The following is a 17168-nucleotide window of genomic DNA, read 5'->3' as shown; positions in this document are numbered from 1 at the left end:
AAGTAGATTTTATTGAAAACAGTATTAATTTAAATTTGTATGAATAAATCAATATTGGTACACAGATTAGTGCGTAACTGTGCTTGTATGTAGCAGAACTCAAATATAAAACAGATATTTACATAATTAGATTATTAAATTGACTATATTAAATTATATATACGAAAATATTTTCATAATTATAAACAGTATCAATACATATTGAGAAATGCATTATTTACTCCTTAAAAACACAATAGAACATTTACCTTCACCTTTATTTTATTATTATAACATATTATATTGTTTATCATTTTATTGTATTTGTAATATAATATATATAAAATTTATATTTTTATTATTATATTTATATTATTAATGTCAAATATATATATAGTGGGTGTTAATTATAAAATATATAAAAAAAATTAATAATAATAAAATAATATGTTATTATTATTTTGATTAGAAAGTTTTTTTTTAAATGATAAAAATAATCTTTAAAATATATGATTTTATATTTATATACAGAGAAGACGGGAGACCTGAGAGCATCCTCACCGGATATTGCATATGTGAAAATAAAGTTACTTTTTCAACCATTAAAGATAAAAATTACTATAATAAATTATCTATAGTTAAATATTTTAGTTTTGAGCTACAATATATGTGAAGTAAAATGCAAATTTGATAATTACTTTAATAAATAAATCTTTATTTTATTATTTTTGTAACTCTCCCTCTCTCTTGATTTCCAACCCGCAAAAAGCCACTAAATTCAAGAAAATAATCTTTGAGTAGAATAAAATTTGGAAAAATATGATAAAATAGTAAAATAAATATTACTAATAAAATATAATAGTTAGAATAGTAAAATATGATAAAATAAAATAAATTTATAATTAAAAAATTAAATATTTTTAAAATTATTAATTAATCATTACTATATATTAAATAAATTGATATCCAATATAGAGATTTAATATGAATAGTTAAACTCAAATTCTTTTTATATTATTTTATTGTTATATAATAAAAAAATAATTATTCTAATATAGAGATGAATATAAATAAAATAGTAAAAATTTAAATTTATCTTATATTCATTAAAATTATCTTTTACATATATATAATCCAAGAACAATATTATAATAGAACTCAAATATGGGGCTTATCTTCCCAGTTTCTTTCAGAATAGTCAATTTTGGACTGGGCTATATCTGGAAGGTTGTTCCTCGGAATAGTACTTCTGGATACAAGAAAGATTTTATTTATTTAGAAGGAAAATATTTGTATGCGCTCTCCTCATGCTTCTTCAAAGTGACCGCCGGTCACAAAAAAGAAATTTTAATTTTTTTTATTTAATGATTAAGGAAGTGATTTTAAGTGTATTAATATTTTTTTATTTTTTTTAAAATGTTTAAATATATTAAAAAATATATGAAAAAAAATGTGCATGTAGTTAAAATGAACAATGTACTCTGAGCGGCAGAGTAGCACCGCTCTATCTAGAATAGTACTTCTCCTTCAGTGCAAGTGTGAGATACCTAAACTATCTATTAAAATTAATTGAATAATTTTAAGAAAAATATTATCTATAATTATAATTTTATTTAAAAAAATATCTATCAATCATCGTTCTTTTAAGATTTTTTAAAAAAATATTAAATAATAGACACATAAGTAAAATATAATAAATAATTTCTAATTTTTTAATATCATATTATAAAATGATGAGATTTAAAATGATAATGAGTAGTATTACTCTTTTATTTATGTAATCATACAAGTTGATATGTCAACTATTGTAAATTGTGAAAATCTTAAAATTTAAAATTTAAAGAAAACGCTTATAAAATAGAGTTGCTACTAATATTGTACGGAAAATTATATCCGCGTGTGATACGGAGGAGTAGTACTGCTCTAATTTTATTTGGGAGATAAAATAAATTCAAATTTCTAATTCAAAATACAGAGAATGTATTCATTATTCAAGGGAGTTCTTCGGTGTCAAAGACTCAAAAGTTAAAGACAAAAAATTTTCTTAAAATTGCTTTTTTTTTTTTTTTTTTTTTTGGATCACAAATTCTTAATTACGGTTTGAATAGTGAAATGAAATGATTTTAAATAAAAGTTAAAATTAAATAAAATATTATTAAAATATTATTTTTTAATATTATTATTTTAAAAATTAAAAAAATTATTTATTTATTTATTATATTTTATATAAAAATTTAAAAAAGCCAGCTTTTTCCTTCTTCCAACTGGCCGCTAACAAATTCACGTGCAAGGCCATCCTGTGACTTCTTTTCGTCGATTGGTCCGTGAATATACAGCCGCGAAGAACAACCCCCTCAGTCTTTGCCATGCTTGTCACAGTTCTTTACATGAACTATCGAGTCCCTTTTTAACCACGTTATATTTTAGACACCTTAAGAAACGAATATCCTAATGGCATGACAAATGGAAAAGCACCCACAGGCATTTACGCCAACCCTTTATTCTTCGCTTCCTTTGAGACCCCTATTACTGGTAGTTGAAGAGAACTCTCACAAGACAAAGCAAGGTTTGTTGCCTTTTCTTTTCTGCTTTATATCTTTGTTTTCTAAATCAACCAGAAATATATATATATATATATATAAATGCTTTGGGCATGCACCTCGGTGCGTAATTCCTATGACTTATTTGTGCTTATATATATATATGTGTGTGTGTGTATGATTATATACTGGCCTACAAATTAAGCATATATATAACTCCAGTCCCATTTTTCAAGCAATTCTTTCTCACTAAACAGTTAATTACCTTTCTTTCTTAACCAGAAAATTAAGCCTCTACTGTATGAATTACATGTACAGCATTTAATCAAAAGTACCTCATATATGTACATGCTCACACTCTTCCGATCCAAATCCCCTCAACCAAAACCCAACCCCATGAACTCATCCACCACCTCCCCTGACCCCCATATAGAGGTCAACTTCACCTCCGGCTGCCGCACCCCCTCACCCGATGAACCAAACGACTCCAACACCGTCCCCTTACTCCTCCAGCCCTCATACGCCAGATCAAAATCTTTGATCTTCGACGAGCTACGCAACTTCCGCATAAGCCTCAGATGGTGCGCCCTCGATCACTCTTCCTGTATTGGAAAATCCGTTTCCTACTTCACATTCATATTCTTCACCATCCTGGTTCCTTTTGTGGCCTTCTTCTCCGTTCGAGTCCCAGCCGCAGCCTCAATCGATGAGCCCATCTCTTTCAACAAGCTTGTCCAACTTCCCGAGTCAGGGCTAGCCGCCATTGCCTTCTTCACACTCTCCTGGTTCTTCCGTAGGTAATGTGTTGGATTATAAATCTAGAAACGTAAAACTCATTCATGGATATTAGCGCAACTTATTGTTAGTCTAAAATTTCTGTAAGTATAAAATAAACAGGTACGGTCTCCGCCAACTGCTATTGCTTGAGGGCCTGCAGGAAGATTCTTTATACGTACAGCGAGGATACAAGCGCGAGCTTGACAAGGCTTTCCGCTACTTAGCAATCATACTTCTACCATCGTTTTTCGTCGAAGTCGTTCATAAACTCTTATTCTTTTCCAGCGTGAGTATATCATTTCCATATGTCAGTACAAGCGTGGCATTGAATTGCATCGTGCTCGTTTTGGTTTTGGTCTCGTGGGTTTATCGGACGGGGCTGTTCTTGCTGGTTTGTGTTTTGTTTCGGCTTACTTGCGAGCTTCAAATACTAAGGTTTGAAGGATTTCAAAAGATGTTCGAGGGGTGTGAGTCCGACTGCAGTGTGATATTTAAGGAACATGCGAGAATAAGGAAGCAGTTGTTGGTGACGAGCCACAGGTATCGGTTATTCATAATTGCGTGCATGTTTACCATCACCGTGAGTCAGTTTGTGGCCCTGTTGCTGGTTTTGGCATCGAAATCTGAGAAGACTTTCTTTAATTCCGGCGATCTTGTGGTAAGTATTTATTGGGGATCAAAAGTCCCCACACTCCAATCCAAGCACTTATTTTCATATATAAAATTCATGTATATATTTTGGAGAATGCAGGTTTGCTCAGCTGCTCAGCTTAGTGGTTTCCTGTTGTGCCTACTTGGGGCAGCGAGAATCACGCATAGAGCTCAAGGGATTGTGTCGGTCGCAACTCGGTGGCACATGGTTGTGACTTGTGCATCTTCTGGATCAAACCAAGGCAAAGGCCATCAGACAATATCAGATCAGGCCGAGGATAGCAACCCAGTATCTAAATGCGATCACAGCGATTCTGAGTCGTCTGAAATTATAGTTTCGATTTCCCCTACAGTAGCAGGACAAGACCCAGCTTCCTCAGCACAAACCAGGCAAGCTTTAGGTGAGCAATTAACCATATAATTCCAATTCTACAAGCTGCCAACGCCTTCTTATGTATCCTTATAATCTGTGCTATTTTTCGGTCAAAGATTACACATGATATTCAGAGTAATGCCACGTGTAATTGTGGAGTATGTAACGTCGTGTAATCACTTTAAAAAAGAGTGGAGTCCACGATTAAAAAGTTAATTTTTTTCATGTAGGTTACTTATTCATTTACTTTTCTCAAATAGACTATATAACGCTTACACGACTACAAATGCAAATATCATTTCTCTTGAATCAATTTTGTTTTTGTTTTTTTCTTTGTTTTTACCGTGGCAGTCTTTAGATATATATACACGTGCATGACATATAAATATGTTGCTGATGAGGGCATTAATTTCCGTGTAGTGACATACTTGCAACACAACAATGGAGGGATCACGCTGTTTGGTTTCGCGCTTGATCGCGGATTGCTTCACACACTGTTCGCATTTGAGTTCTCTCTGGTGCTGTGGATACTAAGCAAAGTCGTTGTTCTGTCTTGATTCTTGAACAAAATGTATAGTCCAACAAAATTATCCGCATATTATATATATCTGTCACTTTATAGATTTACAGTGGAAGGTAGCTAGCTAGTGAATTTCATGTACAAACTATTCTAAATGGACATCCGAAAGAAAGATTCATTTTAAAATCTATTTTGTTGTTATTAATTTAAGGAAATAAGATTCAGCCCCACTGAGTCAAATTATATATAGAAAGGAAAAGTCAATTTAATACCTTTCACCCACAAATCATCGCATCATAGCAAAACTTTAATTTACAATACCTTAAACTATCTATGCGTTCCTGATTTAGATACGATCGTAAAGATTATTAATGTACCATAATGTATAAATATTTTTATCATTTACCATTATTAAGATACCATCCCATTCTTTAATCCACCTTCTAAAAGTAGTTATAGGTCCATTTATGACTAATCAATTTAATTAATTGTCAAAAAAAATGAGAAATACTCTAATCACAAAAGATTATACAAAAGTAATCACATATATTTATGTGACTTGATGTGATTTATCAAATTATAAAATAAATTTAATGAATCACATGAAATCATATCAATTTATTATATTATTTTTGTATGCTATATTTGTGATTGTAGCACTTTTATATTAATTTTTTTTATACTTGGGTTTAGATGTTATGAATATTTGTAACCCCTAGGTATTATGGTTGTAAGTATCGTATTCTTCCACCATAAGTGAAAGTTATCAATAAAATTGAGGTACCGTTCTCTTCTTAATAATAATACTAATAATAATTTACCAAGTATCAGCGAATTAATAATTAAATTACGTAAAAAGGCCAACAACTGACTCCATGGCCCAATGGATAAGGCGCTGGTCTACGGAACCAGAGATTCTGGGTTCGATCCCCAGTGGAGTCGCAGTCTTTTTTGAAACATTTGTCCGATATTTCGACATGGGCCCATGACGGGTTACTAGGTGCCATTTTATGATTTTTCGCCATGAGCCCATAGTTATTGGGTACCAGTTATTCTGAGCGATATGTTAAAAACCAAAACCTCTCCAAATTTGCCCACTCGCCAAATACATGATGAAATAAAATGATAACAAGAGAGAGAGACAATAGTGGGTGACTTCGAGCTAGAGGATTTGTTCGTTCATGGTGATTCTGTTCCTCATATGCAAATAACATGGTAATGAAGTTAATTGCTGCTTCATCACCCTCAGCATATAATTATAAAACATAACATCAATAATTCTCTAAAAGGCTTTACATTATAAATTAATGTATTTTTAATAAAAATACCTTAAATAATGGGAGATTTTATATACTAACTACGAAAAATTACAATATTTATACTCGTATGTCACTATAGGGTCTTACCTAACCACTATGCATATTTGAAGAGATATTCTTATCACCTTTTGTGCTGGACTTCTGTAACACCCCGTTCCCGTAGGATAGAGACGTTACTAACCAACATGATAAAATGCCCGGTAAAGAGACTCATTATTCTGAAATACCTCATTTATTGGAATAGACTTAAAAGAAAGGAAATAAATAGTCTTGAAAACTGAAACTGAATAAAGCAAAAGTGAGCTAGTCTTAAACAAAACTAGTTATTGAAAAGACATAAAGGAAACTTAATCCTTGTGTAAAAGACACTTATTCATCTCTAAGTCCATATACTAAATCTACTCATGGCCATCCAGCTCTGCATCATCATAATCAACATCTGTGGCAATCAACATAGAAGAAAACAAAAAGACAAACAACAAAATGAGTCGAATACTCAGTAAATAATACATCATATCGTAAATACTATCTAGCTTAGCATAAATTTGATTTTTAAAACCTTATCATAACTTCCATATAACATTTATGGATTAACATGAACGGAAACATTCATAAGCATGGCAAACTTGAAACGTGAATGCATGAGTAACTTGTTTATCTTGAATTATACATATTTCATGGTGAACCACGCTTGAGTCCATGGCACCACATAACTTGTCATGTAGTGAAACACGCTTGAGTCCGTGATTCACTTAACTTGCATAACATGAAGTGAAACACGCTTGAGTCCGTGTTTCACTTATCTTGCTTGACGTGGAGTGAAACACGCTTGGGTCCGTGTTTCACTTATCTTTGCTTGACATGGAGTGAAACATGCTTGGGTCCATGTTCACTTAACTTGCATGACATGGAGTGAAACACGCTTGAGTCCGTGTTCTACTTAACTTGTGATAACCACGCTTGAGTCCGGGGTACCTTCTTAGCATAACTATGGTAAACACGCTTGGGTCCGTGTTACCTTAAAATGCTTATCTTTCTTAATGCATGATAATTTTCTTGGACTTCATAGACTTTTCTAGCATGGCATATTCTTGTATATGGCATGGCATAACATGATATATTCTTGTACATGGTATAGCATAGCATGACATGGCCTAACATGATTTAATCATTTTATGACAGTTCATGGCATGCATGATCTCAAAACTACATGAATATGGCATACATGATCTGGCTATTCATTACATGGCATGCTTGACTTAAGTTATTGCATGAACAATACATGACATACATGGTCTAAGCACTACATGAATGAAGCATGCATGATTTGGCTATTTTAATTCATAGAATACCTATCTTAATTTATTATATGATCATATCATGGCTTCCATGTGATGTTAGTAACATTCAATCCATCAATCAACAATCCATAAAGGCTCAACATATATATAGGCTTACTTTCATGTAAATCATCATAATTCATAGAAGTTCATGAAAGCGATTTAACCTTGACTTGGCTCTTAGCGCAACGTAGATAACCATCAAAACCATAACATATTATCATACCCAATTATAATATTTACATTACACATACATTTATATGACCATATTATTTACCTCTTAGCGCTGCTTCCGAATACTCACGTTGTAGCTCGTGACCTATACGAGGCACTAGACGTTACTAATCTTTCTAGAAAACGTGTCGTAGCAATCTAATTATTTAAAATCTTACCATAGAGGTAATATAATGAATATTCAAATATAAAAAAGATTACCTAAAATAATATTATTCCAAAGCTCATATGATAATCTTAATAATTTTATAAAACTTAGTTAAAGGTCAATTGAAATATTAGCTAAGATAACAAGCTGAAACAATATAAAAGAATTCTTTAAAATATGCTTAAAAGCCCTTCAATATTTTCTATAAAAAGAGTCTAAGACTAATATATTTATTGAAGTAAAACTTTAGTCTGAATTTAAACTCAGTCCAACCCTAAATACAGAAAAAAAACTCATTTAAAGTTACTAGAATAGTTTTTTTTTTTTTTTTTTATAAATACAACTAGCCCATTAAAATAATAAAATCTACAAGAAATCAACTCACTTAATTATTAAGAAAAAGTTTTGAAATATACTATAATCAAGCCCAATATAAAACAAACTCAGCCCACGTTTAAAATTAGCTCCAGCCATAAAGCAAAGCCCATAAAAACACCCTTAAAAAGCTGGAAGTATAATTGGCTTTTTGGGAGCTCAACAGCAAAGTTTCATGGGCACAAAAGGAATTTCACCATCAATGAGATATAGATACTTCTTACTGCAGTTAAAAGATAAGATTTGGTGATACACGACAAAAACTCATGGGATATTTTTGGAATTTACTCAAAACAACATGGATATTTTGAGAAAAACAGAAATAAACCATAAAAGGAGACCCATGTTTCAGTTTGACCGACTGGAAACAATTAAGCCCAACGCCTACTTCCTTAAACACATAATTTATTTCTAGAACTCCAAAGGCTGGAAAAACAGATGAAAGTAAAAGGCAGCATGTGATATCAGTGAGAGTACAGCAGATGAAAAGGTAATGGTGCGAGGCAAGAGAGAGAGAGATCCGAGAGAAAATCTATTAAACCGAAACACAGAACAGAGGGAGAGAGAGAAGATTCCAGCGTGGGCTTACCGGAAGGGAGTGGGTTCGACGGGACTGGGCTGGTCGGCACTTTCTGTGGCGGTTTCCGGCGAGTTGGCTGCTTTGGTTGGCTGTGAGAGTGATTTTCCAGGTTTGTAGGAGCTGTTACGTTGGGCTGGTGTGAGTTTTCTGCCTATCTTTTTGTGTGTGAAGAGTCTGAATAATGTGGGGTTTTATGGAGAAAGGGTTTCTTATTTACGTGGTCTTCAGAAGGAGTTTTAGTTTAGATAGAATCTGATTTGAGTGTCGTTCTGATCTCAGAATCTTTTTGAAAATAATTTGAAATCCATCCGATAAAAACAAGGAATACAAGATAAAGGAAACTTCTTTAAAACTCTACTTAATCTGATTTATTAACTTATTTAACAAATAAATAATTATAAGCATCTGAATAAAGATAAATAAGTAATTAATAAAAGAATAAATAAAATAGTAACATAACTAAATAATTTCTAACTGAATTAATCTAACTTCTTGGTTCGTATGTTACAACTTCTCAATCTACCTCTTGGTGGCTTAACGACCAAAGCATGACCACCCCATCAATTAGGACAGGAGAAAGAAGGCCTAGAGGCTAGAGCCGATGCTGGAAAAGAACTAATGTGGGAGGATGGAATAGTATTCACCCTAACACATCTCAGCACGCATAAACTACAGGGAGGCCACGCTGTATTAAAGAGACAAATACGAAAGGGTCAAATACGAAACACAAATAGGAGATACTATTCTCAACAAAATATTTGGATAATTGGCAACACTAACACATCTATCATATAAGATATAATCTGAAAGAGCCACATTACATTAAATGTGATGACATTATGTCCAGTACAACAAACAAATACATCTAAAACATGAAATGGGAGACTCACTTCGACATAAGTATAAAAGTCTAATTTTAATTTAGAATTAGATTCGTGTATTCCTACATATAAAAATTTTCTCTAACGATAGGAGGACTAACTTAGACCTCAGAGGTGTTTTACTACCTACCGAGTCCTCCTATTTCTTGTGTTGCAGGCCATTGAGCAAGTTGTCCAGTATGCAGTACACATCGTTAACACATTATCGAGTCTTGAACAAAAGAACAGGATCATAGAGCTGGTCAAGGTTGTTTACAATAATGTCTCTAAGCATGCAAGTAATAAGCTTTGCCTCCTTGAAGTCTTGTAAAATCACTTCGGTGGTAATCCTCCTCAAACCTCCACATTCATTACACGTTGATCAGCCAGCACAAGTAGGGACCTCTACATTCACTTCGGTGGTAGATCGATGACCGTACCGACGATATGATCGGATTTTTATCTCTAAATCTTCAATTTCCTCCAGTTTAATAAACTTATACTATTATCAAAAAAATAAAAAATAAAACTTATACCAGATGTCGGTGGTGCCTTGGTTTGGTGCCGAAACCGACGCCGCGTTGATCAGCAGGTACTAGGTAATTCTGCACTCTCATGCACTTTAGATCCGCCTTCGTTGAATTTGGCTGTTCCTTTTCTTCTGTGCTGACTGCTGATGGCTGTACTCGCCCTTTTGACCACGACTTTTCTCATGATCAGGTTTTCGCCACGACTTCTCGTAGTATGCTTTTCTACTGTTAGGTTTCCTGTTCCCATAAAGATCATCAGTCAACACGGTTTTCCTTTATTTTAGTATTTTTTTTTTCTTATACTTGCCACTGCCTCTTGGACCCGGCTGGTGATACAACAAATATCCTCTTATTATATTAAAAAATTCTATTGACTATACTTATTATACATATCAAATATAACTTTTTTATTTTTTATTTTTTAATAAATATATAATGTAGAAATGATGAATAAAAAACTTTAATTAATTTAAAAATAAAATTAAAAACAATTAAAAAATAAAAATAAATATTATATATAAAATGATGACTAGCAAAACTCCATTATACTATAACAGACAATCAAGATATAAAAAATGAAAAATTAGATCAAAATATAAATTTTAAATTTTATCATTTAAGTGATATATATAATATGCTTTATCCATTATTTAAGAATATAATAATTTAATATAAAACAGTAGAACTGACGGCACAAATTGAGGTAATTTTTTCTTTTTATTTTTTTATTTGTTGATCAATTCACTAATTTATGAATATAAGTATATAACGTATGTGAGATTATCTACCACGAACAGGGGGGAAAAACATAATTCCATGCACCCATATTTTCCGTTAATATTACTAATTTTAATAAAAATAAATAAACGAGGCTCAAAGGATATTGTTGTAACTTGCTGATAATGGATTAAAGGTGGTGCTTGTAAGTACGCGCGTAACGCATATTGCCACATAGGAGCTATCCTTCTAGATAAGGAAAATCCAAATCCACGGAGAGTGCCCGTAGGTAGGTTTGGTAACGAATAGGCGTCTAAGTTCATCGAACCTTTTGACTGGAATCACACGTTTTGTGCTACTCTTTGAAAGACTCTTTCCAGCTCTAATTTCTTATGAAGGCGCGCGACTTGAATGAGGCTGACGTTAGTAAATAATATAAATGTCTAGGTTCAACGAACCTACCCTCTTTCAGTTTCATATTGAATGCTCTTTACTTCATATTATCCATGCATGCATTCATGATGTTTTGTAAGTTACGCCAATTCGAAATTGATTTTGGTGAATTTTTTTAGACAGTAAAATGCAAATATAAATAAAAAGGACAATGAAATAATAATCTAAATGCTTTATTTTAGTTTTTTTTCTAATTAATCAGTTGATTAGGTGATATCCAATTGTTTTAAGAAGAAAAATAAGCTAATTCAAGAAAACAGATTTTTAAAGATGTTTTAAAAAATAAATTAAAAAAATACAAATTATATTAAGAGAATGCCAACTAGTGAAACGACATAGTATCACTACCATTTTTTTATCACTTAAAAAGAAGAAAATAATTTAAAAGAAATGCGATTAGATGATAAAATGATGGGAAAAAAATGGAATTCATTCGGTCAGAACATGTGTAAACATACATGCGCATGATTCATAACATCAATAAACGGGCACGCAGCCTTGGTTAGTTGGGCCTGCATTTTCTCCCCCCTTCCGACTATAAATTGTCTCCTTTCTTAGGTTCTGCATCTTCCTTTCGGAACCAGAAGACGCAGACGGAGGAACAAGGGATAGGAGAGAGAGAGAATATAGGCGGTCGGAGAGGGAGAGAGAAACGAAGGGAAACCCCAATCGCTGAAGCTAAGCCCTCTAGCGTCTGGCTTTGTTCCTCTCTTTTCCTCCATAATATTGCCAGCACTTGAGAATCTTCGCACATCTCGCTTTCTCCTTCAGATCTTAAAGGGAATTTCTAAGGACTCTCTCGTTTTCTCGGAAAAGTTTTCTGCAATATTCTTGTAAGAATTGTTCCTTTGTTCTATTGCTTTTTCTTTTCATCTTTTATTGTTTTTTGTCGGCTGAATCGGTGTATCGTGAGTTGTCGCTTTTGATCCATTAAACAATGCTGGTGTCTTTTTTGTTTTGGCATTATTTTTTAAAGTGAACCGCATTATCACCCATACGATTGTTTGGTGTTTGGTTCTATATTATGAAAGTCTCTCCCGTTATTATATTGTTTAGATAATTGAAAAGTCTACTCCTATCTCTCTTATTCCCTGCGTTTTTTAGTGATACGGAATTCTGAGCATGTCAATTGTTGCGGAATTGGATGTAAAGGACAGAGGTTTTGAGCTTCTTCTTTTTCTTTTTTCTTTTTCCCCCCACCATGGTTTGGGCTAATTTGTTTCCTTAAAAAATAAATCAATGTCCAAATTGTCTCCTTGTTCCAAAATCGGTACTTCAATAAATTAAGAAATAAAAGTATCTTGCACAAGTAGTTTTATTTAGCATATTTGGTATTGATCGAGGACTAGATCAAGTTGTTGGGGGAAATGTAAACAACTGGGGCATTTGTATAAATAGGCTAGATACTCATTTATAAAGTTCTTCTTTACTGATAAAAAAACAAATAGACTAGATACTCTAAAGCTGTCAGGGAAAGGGTGCAAGAGATTTGAATTTCCTGGAATGGGGAGAGATGATGATGTCGCGGAACAACTATGGCATCAGAAGAAGTAGATATGGGGAAGAGCTTTCCAAATTAAGGGGATAACAGAAACAGAAGTTGTGGTAATACAAAAACTAGCTTCGAACTTGAGAATCTTCACAAATTTACAATATGATACCTTGTAAACGAGGGAATATAAGTCAGGAATAGAAGGTATCGCAGGTCAAAGTTTCTAGTACATATTTATTTGTCTGATCCAGATTTTGGGCGGTTTTATGTATGTATGAAGCGACTGCTGATATGGAGCCCCAAATAAATGCTGCTGCGAACTTGAAGAAAATTGTTTAACACAGCTCAGTTAGTATGCAGCCAGGGCGAATTTAGGATACTACAGGACTATACCTGCACCAAACCGTATATGATCACCTACTCAAGCTACAGAAACTAAATTAAAAATCATTTGCCTGAGGAAATAGGAGTCGGTTAAATGTGAACAGAGGTTTCACCTTATTTTTTGTGACTATTATTGAAGATATGCAGTTAGTCATGAAATTTTTTTTGGCAGGAATTATACAACCATGGTATTCTGGGTTTTTGGCTATGGTTCACTCGTGTGGAACCCAGGATTTGAATACGATGAGAAAGTGATAGGCTTCATCAAGGACTATAGGCGTGTATTTGATCTTGGTAAGTTTCTTATAAGTATAATTGATTTAGAAAAAGTTTCTTATCAGTATACTAGTGTTCATTGACATATTATATGAGAAGTTATTAGTCTTTCTATGCCCAAACATCAAATTATAACTGCCTATACTTATGCCGTTTCCTTTGCACCAGCATGCTTTGATCATAGGGGTACACCTGAATGCCCTGCACGAACTTGCACATTGGAACAGAAAGAAGGAGCCATATGCGTAAGTGGAACTTAATATTGGTTATGATGTATGTTACACATTTATGGCATGGTGAGGGAGTGACATATTTGCTGTTCCTTGCAATAGAGACTGGAGTTTTGTTTGTTGATTATCTGACGTCTAAATTTGTTCTGTCAGTGGGGCGCTGCATATTGTGTTCGGGGAAGTCCTGAAAGTGAAAGAATGGCAATGGAGGTATGTTTTCTTTTCTTGGTTTTGGTAAATCTACTTGCGGTTGTATGTACAAAAACAAGCCAAATCTTGGATTGGTGGGTGAGTTGACTGTTAAAACTAGCTGAGCTCTCGGAAGGCCTTTTAACTGTTTCATATAAATTCGAAAATTTGTCTCATTTTATACTGGAAATTTCTTTACCCAGCTCCCAAATTGCCTTTTGCATCTATCATTTTTTGTTAATTATTAGGGATTTGCAGTTCTATAGCCTTTGGTGGATGGGCAATCTTTCATCTGAACAAGTTGTTGAGAAACTGTTTGCTTATATCTGTTACTTGGACTAATTTTTATTGTATAAGTAAACTGAACAATCTTTCCAATGCAGTATTTGGAGCGGAGGGAATGTGAATATGATGGAAAGGATCGTGTAAACTTCTACAGGGTGAGATTTTGATTTTGATTGTACTCGGGTCTCTTTGCTGGATTTGTCTTGTTTCATTCTCTCCTGTTGATCATACTTCTTTTATTTTATTCTCATTTCATTTGTCTGTTTGTCACTAATCTAGGAAGGGGATTCCTTACAGCCTGCTTTAACAGGAGTTATAGTGTAAGTTATCTTGTTGTGCATAACTAAATCTCATATTTATTTCATATCATTTAGCGAACACAAAAGAGCTTCACGTTGCATATTGACCTTGTATGGGGAAGTTTGACATGATTTGTTTATGTATCTTTCTAACTAATACTATGCATCCTTTTTTACAGGTTCACATCCACTCCAGACAAAGAATCAAACAAGTATTACCTGGGGCCAGCTCCTTTGGAGGAAATGGCCAGGTAAAGCTGTCAGCATTTTTTTACATTGTTCCTTTTTATCATAATTTTTTATGAGATATTTTTTCTAACTGGTTTCCCTGATGTTTCATTTACTTCTTCAGGCAAATTGCAACTGCTTCTGGGCCTTGTGGAAATAATAGAGACTACCTTTTTCTGTTAGAGAAAGCCATGTCTGATATTGGTGAGTTTTATTTTCTTGCACCTTGGCACAAAAATATCACGTACCTTGATATTTATTTTCATTTTGTAAGAAAGTAAAAAGGGAAAACTGTTTTATTTAATCTTCTTGAATGCTTGTGAACAGGCCATGAGGATGATATGGTGATAGAACTTGCTAATGAGGTGCGGAAAGTGCTTGGGATTGTAGGGAAGAAAGGGGTTCTAAAGGAGAGGAAGTTGGCTGGACCATCCCACATACCCCTCAAGTCCCACATTCCCACCCTTCAACTGCATCCTCTTCCAGAAGCAATTGCCATGGACTCCTAACAATAGAGGATGTCAAAGGAAGAGGTTGCCATGGATTCCTGTCACCGGAAGATGCTAAATATAAAAATTGGATACGCAAGAGGAGCCTGCTAACCCATTTATCACCACCTTCCATGTTTAAGTTCGTTCTACTAGGGAGAAGATTTCTGTTGCTTTTAGAACCTCCATTTTGCGTTTTATTTTTTCGGTTTACTTTTTACCTTCGTTTAGTTTACATCCGAGTGCTGCAAGTGCTAACACTGGGTGTGAAATTCGAAAGAGTCGCTAACAATTTTTCACACGAGATGCAGAATGTAGAACGCTGCTGATGTTACCTTTCAGTTTCCAACCAAAGAGAAATACATTGTTATTTTCGTGGCCAATTTCAGTTGTCCCATTTGCATGTTAGTGTGGTTAGTTTTTCTTGTTAAAACTGATTCAATCTCTTGCGAATGAGCATTTTAATTACAGTTATAAGCTACACTCAATGCTTGTTGGAAGATGGAACTTGACTCTTACCAAATTCGAAGACAGCATGTTCCCATCTTGCCTACATAGAATTTTTTTTTTATAGAGAAATATTACTCATCATCTTTATACCACATATCAATATGTGATTGGTCATTTTTGTTATAGGTGATATTTACACATTAATATGTGTGTTTAAATAGAAAGACGAATGATCAATCATATGTTGGTACGTGGTGTACAGTATGATGAGTATACTTTTTCTTATAAAAACTATTAAAATTGATGAGAACTATAACTAAGATGATCCATGATTTGAACCCTGAAGGGATAGCTCAATTAGTCAAGTTTTGGATTTGCTCTTCAATGGTTACTAATTCAAGTCCCCTCAAGACCACTGGAGATTTACCTGGCCGTTAACTTCAGGGCCTCTTGGGATTAGTTGAGGTGTGCGTAAGTTGGCCCAGACACCCAAGGATATCAAAAAAAAAAAAAAAGATGATCCATGATTTGGCTCTATTGGCTTTTTAGGTAAATATGATATCTGAAATGAATTAGGTTGTGTTTGATTGTTGAATCAAATTAAACTAATTATCGATGAGACTTGCTGTTTGGTCAACTTCTTATAAAAAAGTTGAACTCATTTTAATTTATTTTATATATTTCAATTTAAAAAATTAAATTCATTTAAATTAGACTTACAAAATATTATTATTCACGACTCAATTCAACTCATCTTAATATTTAAATGTTTTCTTATCAGTAAAAGTGAGCAATCAGCAATATAATTAATTTTATATGAGAGGCCAGTTCGGAAAGAACACGGGAGCACGATGGATTTATTCTTTTTTTTTTTTTTTTAAAAAAAAAAAACAAATAACGAAATTTTCTCCTTACTTTTTAAAGATAATGGTCCTGAGTGGGTTTTTTTAACATCTGAGACATTTTTTGCGAGGGATGCACAACTCGCAAGCTGAATGATATCAGAACAAACCTTCTCCCAACCCCTCGCATCGAGCAAACCCTATCTGATTATCTGTATAATATAATAGTTAGGCGCCATTACTTAGAAAGTTGCTTAAGCAGTTTTTCATTTGGGCTACCGAAGTGGTTATGGAGAGCTCAGCTCGATTTCTCTATGACGTTTTGATCAAGGTTTTAGAAACTATACCGTTCAAGTTTTTGGCTAAGGTGAATTTAGAATATATTACTCCTAATTTATTTGTATTAGAAATGTGGATTGTCTTTTAGAGAGATGAAAATTAGCCTTCTTTTATCTCTTTTGATCTATACAAATAAGATTAAAGTTAAATAAAATATTATTATAATATAAATTTTTATTTTATTTTGAAATTTAAAAAAATTAAATTATTTATTATATTTTTTGAGATAATTTAAAAAAATTATAATGATTAGATGAGATGATTTGTATA

General features: G+C 33.2%; 2 protein-coding genes and 1 non-coding gene across 3 annotated transcripts; all 3 read left to right on the top strand.

The window, feature by feature from the left end:
• The first annotated feature begins 2690 nt into the window (after positions 1–2690).
• On the top strand, positions 2691–5067 carry LOC122316731. The gene is made up of 4 exons (XM_043133475.1): positions 2691–3316; positions 3417–3954; positions 4048–4348; positions 4741–5067. Exons 1-4 carry the CDS (start codon positions 2862–2864, stop codon positions 4875–4877), a joined length of 1431 nt encoding a protein of 476 aa, XP_042989409.1. The 5' UTR covers positions 2691–2861; the 3' UTR covers positions 4878–5067.
• A 642-nt stretch (positions 5068–5709) lies between these two features.
• Positions 5710–5782, top strand: TRNAR-ACG. The gene has a single exon. It is a non-coding gene; the product is annotated as a tRNA-Arg (tRNA).
• Positions 5783–11869: 6087 nt separating this feature from the next.
• LOC122317099 (gamma-glutamylcyclotransferase 2-1-like) lies at positions 11870–15650 on the top strand. Its single transcript, XM_043134017.1, has 9 exons — positions 11870–12229; positions 13445–13566; positions 13717–13793; positions 13932–13988; positions 14351–14407; positions 14532–14572; positions 14731–14802; positions 14904–14983; positions 15107–15650. The coding sequence occupies exons 2-9, from the start codon at positions 13458–13460 to the stop codon at positions 15286–15288; spliced, it is 675 nt and encodes a 224-aa protein (XP_042989951.1). The 5' UTR covers positions 11870–12229; positions 13445–13457; the 3' UTR covers positions 15289–15650.
• Positions 15651–17168: the final 1518 nt, after the last annotated feature.

This window comes from Carya illinoinensis, chromosome 7 (assembly GCF_018687715.1).
Source record: "Carya illinoinensis cultivar Pawnee chromosome 7, C.illinoinensisPawnee_v1, whole genome shotgun sequence".
NCBI classification, from domain to species: domain Eukaryota; kingdom Viridiplantae; phylum Streptophyta; class Magnoliopsida; order Fagales; family Juglandaceae; genus Carya; species Carya illinoinensis.
Note: the sequence above shows the minus strand (reverse complement) of the source record. Positions and strands in the feature narration are given on the sequence as shown.

What these genes read in the sequence shown, in the direction of transcription:
- LOC122316731 (XM_043133475.1), top strand. Translation starts at nt 2,862, where the DNA reads ATGTACATGCTCACACTCTTCCGATCCAAATCCCCTCAACCAAAACCC. An exon ending in CTCTCCTGGTTCTTCCGTAG is followed by an intron (nt 3,317 to 3,416) that starts GTAATGTGTTGG and finishes TAAAATAAACAG; the next exon opens with GTACGGTCTCCGCCAACTGC. An exon ending in ACAAACCAGGCAAGCTTTAG is followed by an intron (nt 4,349 to 4,740) that starts GTGAGCAATTAA and finishes ATTTCCGTGTAG; the next exon opens with TGACATACTTGCAACACAAC.
- LOC122317099 (XM_043134017.1), top strand. Translation starts at nt 13,458, where the DNA reads ATGGTATTCTGGGTTTTTGGCTATGGTTCACTCGTGTGGAACCCAGGA. An exon ending in AGAAAGAAGGAGCCATATGC is followed by an intron (nt 13,794 to 13,931) that starts GTAAGTGGAACT and finishes TTGTTCTGTCAG; the next exon opens with TGGGGCGCTGCATATTGTGT. An exon ending in GAAAGCCATGTCTGATATTG is followed by an intron (nt 14,984 to 15,106) that starts GTGAGTTTTATT and finishes GCTTGTGAACAG; the next exon opens with GCCATGAGGATGATATGGTG.